The sequence below is a fragment of the Komagataella phaffii genome, chromosome 2, assembly GCF_000027005.1.
Source record: "Komagataella phaffii GS115 chromosome 2, complete sequence".
In the NCBI taxonomy this organism is placed as follows: domain Eukaryota; kingdom Fungi; phylum Ascomycota; class Pichiomycetes; order Pichiales; family Pichiaceae; genus Komagataella; species Komagataella phaffii.
The window spans coordinates 1,946,789-1,962,002 of record NC_012964.1 but is presented as its reverse complement, the minus strand read 5'-3'; the positions used below and the strand labels follow the sequence as shown (position 1 = coordinate 1,962,002).

General features: G+C 40.4%; 9 protein-coding genes across 9 annotated transcripts; 6 read left to right on the top strand and 3 right to left on the bottom strand.

Annotated features, from left to right (window-relative positions):
* Positions 1-366: 366 nt before the first annotated feature.
* On the top strand, positions 367-1,602 carry PAS_chr2-2_0476 (uncharacterized protein; the record flags this gene model as incomplete). The annotated part of the gene is made up of 1 exon (XM_002491922.1): positions 367-1,602. The coding sequence occupies one exon, from the start codon at positions 367-369 to the stop codon at positions 1,600-1,602; it is 1,236 nt and encodes a 411-aa protein (XP_002491967.1).
* A 241-nt stretch (positions 1,603-1,843) lies between these two features.
* Positions 1,844-4,804, top strand: PAS_chr2-2_0230 (One of two isozymes of HMG-CoA reductase that catalyzes the conversion of HMG-CoA to mevalonate; the record flags this gene model as incomplete). Its single annotated transcript, XM_002491921.1, has 1 exon — positions 1,844-4,804. One exon carries the CDS (start codon positions 1,844-1,846, stop codon positions 4,802-4,804), a length of 2,961 nt encoding a protein of 986 aa, XP_002491966.1.
* A 223-nt stretch (positions 4,805-5,027) lies between these two features.
* PAS_chr2-2_0231 (Hypothetical protein) lies at positions 5,028-5,873 on the top strand (the record flags this gene model as incomplete). Its single annotated transcript, XM_002491920.1, has 1 exon — positions 5,028-5,873. The coding sequence occupies one exon, from the start codon at positions 5,028-5,030 to the stop codon at positions 5,871-5,873; it is 846 nt and encodes a 281-aa protein (XP_002491965.1).
* A 21-nt stretch (positions 5,874-5,894) lies between these two features.
* Positions 5,895-9,251, bottom strand: PAS_chr2-2_0232 (Haploid specific endoprotease; the record flags this gene model as incomplete). The annotated part of the gene is made up of 1 exon (XM_002491919.1): positions 5,895-9,251. One exon carries the CDS (start codon positions 9,249-9,251, stop codon positions 5,895-5,897), a length of 3,357 nt encoding a protein of 1,118 aa, XP_002491964.1.
* A 698-nt stretch (positions 9,252-9,949) lies between these two features.
* PAS_chr2-2_0233 (Hypothetical protein) lies at positions 9,950-11,323 on the top strand (the record flags this gene model as incomplete). The annotated part of the gene is made up of 1 exon (XM_002491918.1): positions 9,950-11,323. One exon carries the CDS (start codon positions 9,950-9,952, stop codon positions 11,321-11,323), a length of 1,374 nt encoding a protein of 457 aa, XP_002491963.1.
* A 41-nt stretch (positions 11,324-11,364) lies between these two features.
* Positions 11,365-12,387, bottom strand: PAS_chr2-2_0234 (Carboxyl methyltransferase; the record flags this gene model as incomplete). Its single annotated transcript, XM_002491917.1, has 1 exon — positions 11,365-12,387. The coding sequence occupies one exon, from the start codon at positions 12,385-12,387 to the stop codon at positions 11,365-11,367; it is 1,023 nt and encodes a 340-aa protein (XP_002491962.1).
* Positions 12,388-13,069: 682 nt separating this feature from the next.
* PAS_chr2-2_0235 (Hypothetical protein) lies at positions 13,070-13,489 on the top strand (the record flags this gene model as incomplete). Its single annotated transcript, XM_002491916.1, has 1 exon — positions 13,070-13,489. The coding sequence occupies one exon, from the start codon at positions 13,070-13,072 to the stop codon at positions 13,487-13,489; it is 420 nt and encodes a 139-aa protein (XP_002491961.1).
* A 187-nt stretch (positions 13,490-13,676) lies between these two features.
* On the bottom strand, positions 13,677-14,192 carry PAS_chr2-2_0236 (Hypothetical protein; the record flags this gene model as incomplete). The annotated part of the gene is made up of 1 exon (XM_002491915.1): positions 13,677-14,192. The coding sequence occupies one exon, from the start codon at positions 14,190-14,192 to the stop codon at positions 13,677-13,679; it is 516 nt and encodes a 171-aa protein (XP_002491960.1).
* A 372-nt stretch (positions 14,193-14,564) lies between these two features.
* Positions 14,565-15,209, top strand: PAS_chr2-2_0237 (Hypothetical protein; the record flags this gene model as incomplete). The annotated part of the gene is made up of 1 exon (XM_002491914.1): positions 14,565-15,209. One exon carries the CDS (start codon positions 14,565-14,567, stop codon positions 15,207-15,209), a length of 645 nt encoding a protein of 214 aa, XP_002491959.1.
* Between the last annotated feature and the right edge of the window lie 5 nt (positions 15,210-15,214).

The following is a 15,214-nucleotide window of genomic DNA, read 5'->3' as shown; positions in this document are numbered from 1 at the left end:
TTAGATAATAATTAAAAGGGTAGACAATGCTGTGTTTAAATGATACTGGCCAAGGAAATGAAATATCAACTGCAGACTGAATTCAGATTACTTTTTTGGCAAACAGTAAGCTCAATTCAGCCGCTTTTGCAATTTCCTTCATTCTACCAGATATCCAAATGCTTATCCGTAGAGTAGTCCACTTTTCTCTCCTTTCTTGTTGATCTCCTAGTATATCTGTTAGGATGTTGGATGGCAATATTTCAACCCCTTTTAATGTGTACTTACCAGGCTCATCGCTAAAAAATTTTTAGGAATAAGAAATAATATTTAACTGCAAACGATTCCTTTCCTACTGTCTTGAACCTCAATCATAAACACTTTGAAATGTCATCCCTAATCCCGCTGTCGTCTTACAATCTGGCATTGGAACCATTTAACCCAACTCCAGCTTTGGAGGAGGATTTCCCAGTTACTATTAGAATAACTCTTGCTGCTTTAGATCCTGAAGCCATTGATGAAAAGGCAGAACCATCTACATTGAGAATTTTGAAAAAATCGAACCTGTTTGGAGATGAATCCGACAGTGAAGATGAGTCTGATGAAGAGGACGCAGAGGAGGAAGAAGAAGAGGAACCAAAAAAGAAGATTCAACCCAAGAAGGTTTCCAAGAAATCCAAAAAGGACGACAAATTGGTTGATGATTCCGCTGAAGAGTCTGAAAACGATGACGAGGAGTCCGATGAGGATGGCTCTGACTTAGAGGACGATGAAGAAATTGAGGAGTTTGTTCTGTGCACACTGGGTCCAAAAATTCAGTATCAACAAACTATTGATCTGACCATCACCCCAGACGAAGAAGTGTACTTCGTTGTTACTGGTTCATACCCAATTCATTTGACTGGTAACTACGTTGAGCACCCTTATGATGATGAATCTGATCAAGACGATGAAGATGATTCTGATGAAGACTACGACCTCACCCCAGATGAAGACGAGATCATCTCTGATGGTGGAGACTATGAAATCGATGACCTTGATGACGTCGATGATGTTGAAGGTAAGATTGAAGAGATTGTTGAGGAGGAGGAGGAGAAAAAGAAGAACAAGGAAGAGATAAAGTCTCCAAAGAAAGATAAGAAGCGTCCAGCCGAACCAGTTGAAGCACCTGTCGAAGAGCCAAAGAAGTCTAAGAAGGCCAAGAAGGAGAAGAATGTTGAATTTACCAAGGATTTGGAACAAGGTCCTACTAGCAAGAAGGAGACTTCCGGCGACAAGAAGAAGTTTCCGACCAAGACATTAGCTGGTGGTCTGGTTATTGAAGACAGAACCATTGGAAAAGGCCAAACTGCCAAGTCTGGGAACAAAGTCGGAGTTCGCTACATTGGTAAGCTTAAGAACGGTAAGGTCTTTGACAAGAATACCTCAGGAAAGCCATTCGTCTTTGGACTCGGTAAAGGTGAGGTTATCAAAGGTTGGGATGTCGGTGTCGCTGGTATGGCCATTGGAGGTGAGAGAAGAATCATTGTCCCAGCTTCCATGGCCTACGGAAAGAAGTCTCTTCCAGGAATTCCAGCCAACAGTGAGCTAACTTTCGATGTTAAGCTTGTAAGTTTGAAATAGATAGAACAGTTATTTAATTAGGCTCAAGAAAATTATTATGTAACCAGACCGAGATGAGCATATAGTTCTCAACTTAGCGCGAACAAGAAACTTTAAAATCCCCAACGTAGTTTTTCGCTACGCGTTTAACTTAGTCGTACTGCTCGTATTTTTTTTTAGGCTTTCCTTCTTCTTCTCTTCTTTGTTCAAGACTAAACGCCAACCGGTGCACGCCAGAATCCATTTTTTCAAGAGTACCAAGATGCTTACTGGGTTGTCCAAGATATGTGCGCATAGACCAATCCATACCATAGTGGTGACCGCTCTCTTAGTTTCCTTAGCATACCTAACCATTGTGGAGGAGTACACATCGAGATCTTCATTATCCAATCCTTTTATATCGTTTTACCACCCACCAGGAAACAGTGATTACCAAAATTGGATTCCAGTGGATGACTCTGTGAAGCTCAAAAGCAAGTCAGCCCAGCATCTCTCTGTATGCGCTTTGAAGTTTAAAAGGGTTAATGGACATCAGATTCCCGATCTGGCAGGAAGTTTTCAGAGCGCAGACCCAACTGAAATATTTGTCGTTCAGGATTTTGACAAATCATTTGACTATTTTGATTCAATTTCAACCATTGAGGGTAAGGATGGCATCCAATGGAAAGTCAGACACCCCAATAGGTTGGGACGTTATTCTGAGTACTTCAGATCTGTTTTTTCAAAAACTTTGAGACTGGTTCAGGGTGCTGAACCATTCGACATTGTGCTTATTGCTTTTGCTTACGTTGCTATGTGGTACACATTTTTGCAGCTCTATTATGAAATGAAAACAAAGGCCAACTCTAACTTTTGGCTGACTTTCGGCTCTCTGCTGTCTTCAGGTTGTGCATTTGTGTTTGCATTGGCCGTCACTGTAAAAGTATACGGTATCAAGGTTCCACTCACATCTTTAACTGAAGGTGTCCCATTTTTGGTAGCTACCATTGGTTTCAAACACAAAGTTGCATTCACTGTTCCTATTCTCCAAGCTTCCCGTTCAAAAAAAGCCAAAGAAATTCCTGACACCATTATTTCAGTGATTGAACAAACCACAGGGTGGCCTCTGATTAAGGATCATCTCATTATGATTTCCGCCTTCTTAGCATGTTCTTTTTATGCCCCCCGTATGGAAGGACTCAAAAACTTTTGCATTCTCTCCGCTAATATCTTAACGTTTGACCTTATAATGATTTTCACATTTTTTACCGCTGTATTATCTTTAAAAGCTCAGATTAATAAGGTTCACGAAACAACTGCTTTGCAGCAAGTTCTGGAGGAAGATGGAATTGCTGAAGATGTTGCTGAACGCATTGCTGCTTCAAACCGAAATATGTTTTCCCGTAGTACCAGCGTCGTCAGCTTCAAAGTGATAATGATCGCTGGGTTCCTTGGATTCCATTTATTTGTGTTGGGAACTTCATGGCTCTATGACTCTGACGTTTCAAGCTCTTCTATATTTGGTAAGAGCAATGTATCTGCCTTATCCAAAGCTGCTGCCAAACATATTCCTATTGGATCCGAAGGAACTATTGTGACCATTATGCCTACGAGGGTTTACATGCCTGTTGATTTACTTCTAAAGTTGGAAGATGATTTTCTGAACATTTTTTCCAAGATATCGGCTAGCATAACTGATCCTTTGATTAGCAAACTTCTTTTCATAATTACCGGAATAAGTGCCACAATCAACGTTTACTTGTTGAATGCTGCTCGATTCCACTCGTCTAGAGAAATTGCTGTCTCTACAATTGCAAAGCCTCAAACGCCAGACGTTGTTCCCACAGTAGAACCGCTTCCAAATGAAAATGACACAAGCATTCGACCATTGGAGGAGATGGTTTCATTGCTGAAGGAAGGTAAAACACGAGAGCTGAACAATGATGAGGTATCATCTCTCGTTGTTCAAGGAAAACTTCCCTTGTACGCCCTAGAAAAACAACTTGTTGATAAGACCCGCGCAGTTATTGTAAGAAGGAAGGCAATTGCTTCCTTAGCAGATGCTCCGGTCTTGAGAACCGAAAAGCTGCCTTACAAAGATTATGATTATGACCGTGTATTTGGCGCTTGTTGTGAGAATGTTATCGGATTCATGCCCTTACCAGTCGGCGTTGCTGGTCCCTTGATCATTGACGGTAAACCTTATCACATTCCCATGGCTACTACTGAAGGCTGCTTAGTAGCCTCAACCATGAGAGGTTGTAAAGCTATCAATTCTGGAGGCGGTGTAGAAACTGTTCTGACAGCCGACGGAATGACAAGAGGACCATGCGTTTCTTTCCCATCTCTTTCTCGTGCAGGTGCAGCTAAGATGTGGCTAGATAGTGAAGAAGGGCAAAAGACCATTAAGGGTGCGTTTAACTCCACCTCTAGATTTGCCCGTTTGCAGCATGTTAAGACAACCCTTGCTGGTACATTATTGTTCATCCGATTCAAGACTACTACTGGTGATGCGATGGGTATGAACATGATTTCTAAGGGTGTGGAGTATTCACTAAAGTTTATGTCGGAAGAATGTGACTGGCCTGACATGGAAGTTATTTCTGTTTCAGGTAATTACTGTACAGACAAAAAAGTTGCTGCAATCAACTGGATCGAAGGTCGTGGTAAGTCTGTCGTTGCTGAAGCTCGTATTCCAGCCGATGTTGTCAGAAGCGTTCTGAAGTCCGATGTTGAGGCATTGGTAGAATTGAATGTTAGCAAGAACTTGATTGGATCCGCAATGGCAGGATCAATTGGTGGTTTCAACGCACAAGCTGCCAATCTAGTTACAGCAGTATACTTAGCTACAGGACAGGATCCAGCCCAGAATGTCGAAAGTTCCAACTGTATTACCTTGATGAACAAGCTCCCAAATGGAGATTTACAAATTTCAGTCTCTATGCCATCTATCGAAGTTGGAACCATTGGTGGAGGAACCGTTTTGGAACCTCAAGGATCAATGTTGGAACTATTAGGAGTTAAAGGTCCTCACCCAACTAATCCAGGTGCAAACTCAAGGCAGTTGGCTAAGATCGTTGCTTCTGCTGTCTTGGCTGCAGAGCTGTCCTTGTGCTCTGCCCTTGCAGCTGGTCACTTAGTCCAAAGTCATATGACCCATAACAGAAAGCAAGCTCCAGTCAAGGAGGTAAACGGCACTGCCGCTAGGCTAGCGGAACAATCTAAGATTTGCATTAAATCTTGATTTACCACGCGTGTTTGTTTTGTATTTATAGGAACCAAAGCTAAATATTTATAATATTCATCTTGTAACAAAGCCACATATTGTTACAGTGCTGATGAAGTTCTCCTGTATATTCTTGCTCATGGGGTCATAAATGGACCTGGTATATCGTATGTCGTGTACTTACCAATATCAGAAGTTGGTATCTCGGATACCTCAACTAGACGTTGATTGTTAACATTGAATGAGTCCTAAACCTGAATCAGAAATTGATCAGGGGCCAAGTGTGTCGGTGACCTCCGCTGAAGAGAAATCTCGTTTAGAAGAGGTGAAAGATGTACATGAAGACCCTAAGGCTGAAGAGGGGCTAGTATCTGCGCCCCAAGGTTCTGACACATTGGGGCAGGAAGGGAAAACTGAAAAAGAGCAAAACGAAGCTAAAGGCGATATAGAAGAAGAATCAGAAGAATCAGCAGAAGAGGATGAAGAAGAAGAGGAAGAAATTGTAGACGATCAAATATCATATGCTTTGAATTATCTTTTCCAAGATATCCATGAAAAAATTCGATTACGAGAAACACAGAGAGACACTACTCAAGATGAGTTTGAGTTAAGTAGACAGGAAAAGGTTGGTCTATTGCTAGAAAACTTTGATCAGGATCAAATGACTCGATATGAGTTCTTTAGAAGAGCCAATGTTAACAAGAGTGTTGCCAAGAGAATTGTGCAATCCGTTCTGGGACAAAGTATCAATAATAATGTAGCATTGTTGGTGTCCACTGTTTCAAAAATGTTTGTTGGGGAGATGGTGGAAAAGGCTAAGGAAGTTCAATCAAGAAGACAAAAGGCCCAGATACTAGAACAGATTTCTCAACGCAAAGCTGCGATAAAAAATATTCGTAAACGAGATCTTGATGAGTCGGTAGTCGACCAAATCATGAATTCAAAAAGAATTCGCATTCCTAAGGACGAACCATTATCACCAGAGGATATAAGGGAAGCTTGGAGATTATATCAGCTTGAAACGAACGTACTTCCTAGCAACCAATGGAGGCGGCAAGGTGGTGGAGATGGAAACATGTTTCGTTGATATTATCAAAGTTCTGACTAATCAGTCGTAATCTATACAATGCAGGGATGAATGAAAGTTGTCCATGTTATCAATCCTTTTGGCAAGCATCCGTTGATATTTGCTATTTTTGTTTAGTGAATACGCCACTGTTGTCATCATTTCATGGACAACAAAGCCAGTTAATTTAAGACTTCGACTTTTGAAATGTTTGACGAGTAATTTGATAAGAGCTCCAAATTCCCCGTTCGACTTTTTCAGTATATGTTCTAAATCTTCGTCGGTTATTCTTAGCCCCGCAACATTCAAGAAGGCCGATAAACGTAGAGTGAGCATCTCCATTTTCAGTTGTTCTTTGTTGAACTTACTTTTTATCATAATAGAAAGTTGTTGCTCTTTTTCAAGAAACTTTGACCTGAACCACTCAACAAACTCACATTTATCTAACATTTCAAGGCGATATGTGTCAATGAAATCATCAAATGAATAACTGCAAAAGTTGTAGGTGCCAGATGATATCTGCTCCCAACACGACTTATGCGATATCAGGGCTAGTGTATTTGGTTCGTTCACCCCAGTTATTCCCTGGATATTCATCTTCATTATAGCAGAGCTGGAATCTAGTTTGGAAGAGCTTGTGTCATTCTGTATTTTGGTCAACATAGGATTTAATATTTGAACTTTAAATTCGTCTTGAGTCATCCTGTTGGTCACATCATACAGATACTCTAGGAAGCATTTAATTCTGAAATGCAAATATTCAACTTCAAATTCACTGCTCATCACACTGATACAGATTCCTGTAGTTGCCCTAAACAATTTTATACTTCCCATCACAATGTATCCAAGTTGTTCCTCTGTCCTTAGTTTGGGCTCAAGGTGCAAGCTCATTAAAAAGGAAACTACTTTAGTCAGCGTTCGATTATAGACATCTGATCTTAGTCCCGTTTGCACAAAATATGAAATTGCACTGGTGGCATCGTTGGACGTTTTATAGTAAGCATAATTGCCAGTATTCAGTAAGTACGATCTTCGGAAACACCTGAAGCTAACACTTGGGTCTCCAAAGCAGTCTCGGTGTTTAGTCAGTGGGTTCAATAGTTGTGAATATGTCATAGAAAAATCAGTCATTCCCTCATATAGCATACTCACCGAACATGGAGAGCCGAAAAACGTACCCAAAAAGTTTTTAAGTTCGTCTTTCGTAATCTCCTCCAATTTTTCCAGCCTTTCGTCTATTGTCCAGGTGTTTTCCTCTATAACGTGTATCAATCCTGCCGTGGCTAGCATGATTGAATTCTGGTCTTTTAAGCTTTCGTACCTTGTTCTTACAGCGACTCTTGCATCAATATACTCATCCTTGAAAGTGGAAAGATTTGCTAATAGACACTGAATTTGATCTATAATTGCTTTAAACATTTCACTGAGTGTTTCTGAGAACCCTGACACAGTCAATCCTATTGAGCAGTCCCCCTTCACCGAAGGATAGATAGTCCATGTAACCCCGAGCAGCTCAGCCTCGTATAATTTTTTCTTCAATAAACCTGCAAGCAATTCACATATTATATCGATGAAAATAGTCGCAGTGCTAGAACAAGGTATTATATCCTGAACCATATCTACTGAAACTATTCCATTCCTCTCGTTGTTCGTTTTTCTGAACCACAATTGATGGAAATGATTATTTTCAATTTGGGTTGGTATAGGATCCTCAACTCCCTCAGCTTTTGCGACTAATGACAAAGGCGATTTGTAGGCATTGATTGAAGCGTTTCGTATGCGTTTCAGCACATTCATAGGATCATGGAATTCAGCTGGCAAAAATGTGTTCAAAGTTGGAAACGATACCGCAAGCGGTATGTCCATAGCTGGGGCTGTCAATGATGATCCAAGACAGTATTCGAAATCAAAATATGGGTCAGTTCGGGGTCGGTTGAATTTAATATTCAATAGCTTGAAATACTTGAAGTGGATTTCTTTCCCGATGAATATAAGCTTGCAATTGTTAAATTTGACTCTTCTTAAAAGTTCATGAAAAAAGTAATCAATTGTGTTTGTTTCGTGCTCTTCATAAAGAGAATTCCAGCCGGATTGTTGCCGTATAATCCAGTTAGGGCCTAGACGTGCAAAGTTATTTAATAATCCCAAGGAAAGAGAATGAACTTCGTCCATTGAGGAACCTTGCCCTTCAGAATTGAGATAATTAAACAATTCCAAGGAAATTATGCTTCTCAAATAATCTTTCAAATCTGTTTTGATCAACTCTTCAGTGAATGAAAATAAGATGTTCAGTATTTGACTAATTTTTTTAGCCCCGTTGGTGGTTAGTTTCATTTCTAAAGTCAACAAAACTTCACCTACGGATATGGTAAGTGGATAAGCCGTCAAAGAAGTTATGAGATTCTCTTGCTTTAACATATCACAGATACTATTGGGCGATTCATCACCATATATATGAACCCAGAACACTGAGAGTAGATGATCGTCACCAACCGGGAAGTGCAAGCGACACCAAGGCTTGTCAATTGATCTGTTAATAAGAGTCACATCACATTGACTCGTGCGCTCAAAAGCTGGATGTTTATAGTTCCATTTTCGTTGGTTGATGTGCAAGTTGGTAAGGCTAAACCCATTAGGAAACTCTTGGCCAGGAATTCCTTCAATGAAATGGGTCATGACTAATTTCTGCAAGGCATTCAACGACTGAGGACCTTTCAATACAAGAGACATGTTAGCAGCTTTGTAATTCTTGGCATGAAATTTCAACAACCTTTCTCTAACGTTGATCCTCCTGGCCTTGGGTGTGTTCAGCAATGTTGAAATGTTCCCAGTGGCAAACCTATGAAATGGATGATTTCTGCTACTTAAAAGTCGTAGCCCATGGTACATCAATCTTTGGTTGATTGTTTTGTTGTTGGTATGCTCGTTATTTACCGCCATGATCTCCCTGTTACTGTTGCTTTTATTGAAAAGTGGCTCCTTGAAAAACTGGGAAAATACGTCCAGCACATGATCAATAATGGGAATGCCATCATTCGTTACCCCAGAAGGTGTTTCAAAATAAAAACTAGTAGTCTCTCCGGTGGTAGTAGCGTTTTGAGTTCCTCCTAGTTTTGAAATCAATTTGTAGAAATGGTCTGGCTGGGGGTACTTCTTGGTTCCCAAAAGTAACATATGCTCGCATAAATGGGCGAGGCCAGGTAGATCACAGGGGTCATCATGAGCACCTGTAGCTACAGTTAACGAACAAGCTGAAACATCCTTCAAAGGATCTGAAACCAGAAGAACGATCAAACCATTTCTCAATTGGATTAGTCTGTGGCCTCTATGCGAACAACTTTCCGGAATGTAGAACAAGGTATCATAACAATGAACTTTCTCTTGGACTTTCAAAGACATAAGTGGGTCGGCAAATAAGCTTGAGGAAACTTCTTGACCCCAAGTTTCATGCTGCTAGGTAAGTATATCGTAGGTAGTTTGATAAGAATTACCTAATCGGGGCATTCACAATGTGGAGATCTGAAGTATGATTCTCGCTTTCAAAGAGACTGTTACATCAACTCTACGTGGAGTGATCGTGTAAATTAAATGCGCCTTATGAACTGACAAGCTCTGGAAATTTCATCTGTGCCATTTTTAAGGTGATTTTCAACAAACCATTGAAGCTCCAGCTCTTATTAAATCAGACCAACCCTTTGGCACTCTAGTGTACATAAACGAGATTGCTGCAGAATGTGGTTGAGACGATACTTTGGGAGATCTTTTTAACAATTTCCTTGAACGCAAAACTACGTTTGCCTGCTCTCCAAAAGATACATTGAGAAGTGTAATGGTTTGGATGAGTAGTGATTTTCAGGTTGTCCCTGAACATGTGTTACAATGAAATAGGATTGACAAAAAATAGCAGTAACTTATTAAGTTAATCAATTGATCGGACTGGTTACACTGGTTTACCCTGGAGTACGGCTTCAAGTTGGTTCATGTCTCTTGATGTCACTGATTCTCTCGCATTCCAACTAAGCTTGTTCTCTATCATAAGGCCCTAACACCAATTAGATTTCCACTTTTCAAGAAGAAGATCTTTTTAGTCCCCTACTATGCTTCCTAGAAATAGGATAACCTTTCCAAAGCTAGGCAAATGGAGGTATTTCAGTACTCTTCCGAGATGCCTAAATAAAATTGACTGTTCAAAACCAAAAACTTATACCAATTTGAGTCAAATTTTGGAGTTTGCAATAAAAACAACGGGTCCAATCCCAGTATCCTCCTATATGAAGCAATGCCTGGTGCATCCAGAATTCGGATATTACACAACTAGGGATCCCCTTTCACCAATATCAGAGACATCAGATTTTGTCACATCTCCCGAAATCTCCCAAACTTTTGGTGAAATGATAGGTATTTATCACTATACTACTTGGCTATTGCAAGGAAAGCCAAAAGAAGTCAGATTCATAGAGTTCGGTCCAGGAAAGGGGACGCTAATTTTTGATTGCATAAGAACGTTTGAACGACTTAGTAAAGGCACAGTTTTATATGAAGTAATTCTGGTAGAGGCATCACCTATTTTGAGAGAGGAGCAAAGAAAGAAACTATGTGGAGATACCTCTCTAAACGTCCTGGAGGATGGAACGTGGGAGGCAGAGACTTTGGCTGGTAAAAGGTGTCATTGGGTCGAAACAGAACTGGACATAAAGAAAACAGGGACTAATTACATTATTGCTCATGAATTTTTTGATGCTTTGCCCGTACAACAATACGAAAAGACTAAAGATGGATGGAGAGAGTATATGGTAGACTTTTCTGAAAAAAATGTTATAAGGGCTAAAACGGACCCTCTTGCTCTGCCTAACAGAACTACTATAACGTCAAAGGAGCTAGAAAATCCGGCCTTGAGGTTTAATTTTCATTCTGTCCTTTCTCCACATGAAACTCCTGGATCATACATACCGAAAAATAATCCAAGATACGAAGCACTGCCAGTTGGTTCACGTATAGAAATATGTCCCGAGGCCCACACATATAGTAAACACATAGCGGCTTTGATTAATAGCGGTTGTGGAGCAGGAGGGTGTCTGATCATTGACTACGGTCCAGCTGATACTGTTCCGATAAATACTATCAGGGGTATTAAGAATCACAAAATTGTTTCTCCATTTGATGATCCGGGGAATGTAGACCTTTCAGCTGATGTGGATTTTGGACAACTCAAACAAATTTTTGAAAACCAATCTTGTCAAGTTCACGGCCCAGTAGCGCAAGGCGATTGGCTTCATGAGTTGGGACTTGGATTTAGAACGGATCAGCTTGTTCACATTGCAAAATCAGAAAACGATAAGCAAAAGATCATCAAAGCGTATAAACGTCTAGTGGGTAAAAGTCATGGTGATATGGGTAGTATCTATAAGTTTTTAGCTGTATTGCCAAACGGGAGCCAAATTCAGCCCGTTGGATTCGGAGGATCACTTTAAGATCTTTCAAAGATTTTAATTTAACGTCATTCATCGCTTGATTAAGCGATGGCTTTTACTTGAAAGCTCTGTTCAGGTTTCCAGCCTTTGTACAATACAATCAGACAGTAGTGCTTAAACAGTAACTTACATTCCTCTAGTTCATCAAGGAACTCTAGCTTACTTATTCTTGCTAGCTCTTCCTGAGAAAGCCAAGTTTCCATTACATGATCGATTGTGGCTAAAGCAACATTGAGATTCAATCCTAGTGCTTGAAATCTAACATTTTGAGCATCTAAAGTTCCATACTTCATAAGATTTGGCATCGATATATTCCTTTGAGCTAGATTGTTAACCATTACTTTTCCAAAATTGTCACTCTGCTCGCCTCCCATGGGGTCATAAATAAGAAATGAACAGTTGGATATGCTTGTGTTTAGTAAGGACAATATATTATTACAAGTTGAATCAGGGAGATAACAAAAAACGCATTCAGCAAGAACGATGGTTGGAACATCATGTATGTCCAATTGTCGAAAGTCTGTAAATTCGTTCAAATCTAGTGCTTGCAATAGGTAGGAGGGGGTATCAATGGTTGAGCTTAAAGATTTGAATTCCTCATTGTTGGTTGGCAATTGCTCGTCAATTCCAAGACAATTCCGCAGCTTTGTAGATTTCAGTATAGCACATTTTTTCAATTTGACTGTTTGTTCGAAATCACACTCTATCCATCTGAGATTCGGCCTGTTAGAGTACCTGAATACCCTCGTATCGCTACCAGCACCTAAAGAAACAACTTGAGTCTTTTCATTGGGGAAAGAGTTCAAAAAGGATTCAATGACTGAATCAATGGCAAAAGTTCTTATATAAGTTCCCCGGTTGATAATTGGCATCTTTATGGATTTTTTCATTCTCAACAGCTTTCTTTTGGTATTCATCTGTTGATGTGGGGATTGTGCCGATAATGGAGAGACATCAATTAAAGACTGCAGCAACTCGGCCAAGTACTCATCCTCAAGATAGCCCTTATTAGTAGCAGAGTATCTACTAAACAATGCGTCATAATCGGTCTCTTGTATCGCCATTTTGTGAACTAGAAATCAACGTTTAGTTGGACTTGGATCAAATTTATTCTAGATAAAGAGATATTCGCGCGATCAGAGTATTCTTGGGGCACGGGGTGGTACTTGAACACCAGATGACATGGTAGCACGTATTAATCTCCTCGTCGGAGTATTACTGTAAGATTGATCAAGTGGACTGTTAGTATCTGGGGACGAACTGAGCTGTTTTTCAGATTTTTGGCAAAGAAGAACAGTCCTTAGTGAAAATCTTCGTCAAGTATGGTGGAAGCTCTCCCTGCTACCTTTGGCAGTTACAATTTTATTGAGCTACATTTGAATGCAATACATTACGTTTCTAGCAAGGAGAGAGCTGACTGGAATATACTAGCCAGTTAACGTAACTCAGAAATTGCCTAAGATTGAAAAATTACCCCAGAGTCTGGTACAACAGAAACTTTCAAAATCTCGCTCAAAGAGAACGATCACAAACTGTAGTTTCAATTGCCGCCGATTTACGAAATCTTATTGATATTTCATACTTTCCTGATTCGCAAGTTAGTAGTAAATAAACTCAAAACTGTACTAGCATCCTTTACTACCTCCTTCCTCACATCCCATAAATTTCAGATTACCTAAGCACAATCATTTCGTTAATCACTTTACGAGCGAAAGACCCAATCAAAATTTGCACATATACAACACCATGTTGAGACTAACAAGAGCCAGTATCAGAAGAATTTCGACGAAAGAGTTGACCACAGCTAGAATCAAGGATATTTCTAAGCCCGACGAGAACAACCTTCAGCAGCAGGCTCCTAACCGTATATCGCCCTGGTCCAAAAGTCAAAAACCAAGAGCAGAAGCTCAAGATAATGTTAGATTTGCAGTGAAGGATTTGGCCAAGCAACCCCGTCCATATGCTGCTATTGATCTGATTTACAAGCAACCTATTCGTTATATCGAGCACGATAATGTTGCGGTATGTGATGGAAATGGTGGTGCACAAGGACATCCCAAAGTTTACATCAACCTAGACCAGAATAAAGCTATTCCGTGTGGTTACTGTGGACTCAGGTTCGCACAAGCTGCATTCAAGGAGGACATTGAGAGTAGCCAAAACTAGTTAACGAAACGGACCAGGAAGTTCAGGAAGTGGAAGAAGTATAGATGAAGATTAGACATTGACGAAGAAGATCTGGGCTAAACGGCTCATTGATAAACTATTTATTTAAAGAAACAAATCAATTGTTCTTCGGCATAAAGAAGAGCATATAAGGATAAACATAAAGAAAACGTAGGCAAACAACCCTTCAAGCTAAGACATACAGGTAATATTGTACCCTGAGTCTTCCCTCGTTATCTCTGACGAAGCGGCCTATTCCAAAGATAGTCTCTTTAGTAATCCATTGTTCCTTCTTGGCCTTTTCGTCCAAATGTACTACGGGTGTACATGTAACATAACCGTCGTTGAAATCCATGAATGAACTCTTTTGAGTCAAAACATCAACGACTGACTTCTCCATTCTTACGACACCTGGATAAGTCAAGAACACACCTGCACCTTCAGAGGTAGTCAAATATACTCTACAGTCCAGACGAGATGTAGAGGCACCTGGATCGGCTCGAATGTCATCATAGCCGGAGTCAATGATAGCATCAAATGGATATTCAGGGTCAATCGACTTTGCAAAGCCTCCAGTGATATTCACCCCTGTGAGACTTCCAGTGTTGTTAACGTATATGGATTTTGGTTCATCTGCCTCAATATTCAGGAAGATGACAGGTCTCCAGCCTGGAATCTTAGGAGCTTCTTGGGGGATAGACATTGTTAAAATTAGAGTTTTTCTGGCGACAATTGGGATGGCGCAACAGCCGATTTTATATTACCAGATCAGTAAGGTGATTTCGGATTGCCCTTCACCATCAACCTTAATAGCCGCGAGAATCGAAGGAAAGGGGTTTCAAGCGGGGCAGACACCGTAGTTGAAATCAAAGGAAAATAGGAGTAAACGCACCAAGGATAACCCCAGACAGTGTGAATTGTAGCTTCATGAGTTTTCACACTAAAGCTTTGAGCAATTGAGCTTTTCAGATAACTGTTGTTGAATAGGCCCTGCATCTGTTCTGTAGTTCCTAGTCGTTTCCTCTTCGAGATTTCAGAGCCCTAACTTTTACTGCTCACAAACCAATTCATATCAATGGCTTCAGACCTAAAGCAATTTGAGGAGTTGGATAAGCAACTAAATCAAGACCAAAGGTTGGAACTTGCCACTTTCTTCAGCGGTTTTACTAGAAAACTGAACCAATTGACCTATGCCGGCTTCCTAGGTGGTTTGGTTGCTCCCTTTATCTACCGATATGCGAAACATCGGACCACTGTAGGTGTCAATTTTAAGCACAGTATCCTTTTGGGAATGCTTGGAATGGCAGCTGCTCCAACCCTTTTGGGCCCCGGAATTTATGAAAAGAGGTGCCAACAACTGAGAGATAAAGACGTGGAGTATAAGATTGCTACTTTTTTCCCCTTCTACTTTTCCATTCACAACTGGAATTATTACGCTATAACGGCGAAAGACCCCTCTAGAGCAATTGAGTTTAGAGGAGCCAATAAAGACAAGAGAAAACCTGGGCTTTTAGCTAGTGGTGATTTATTCGGAATAAAAGGTGATTCTGAATCGGAAGGTTATCCTCAATGGGGGGAAAAATTGTGGAAGGACACCAATGAGGATAATCAGAGCGATCAAGGTGATTACGAAGGTAGAACCACTGGTGATTACGTTGACCAGGAATCAAAGGTTGTAAAGTCCTCATCATGGGAAAAAATCAGAAAGGGAAATGAATAGAATAG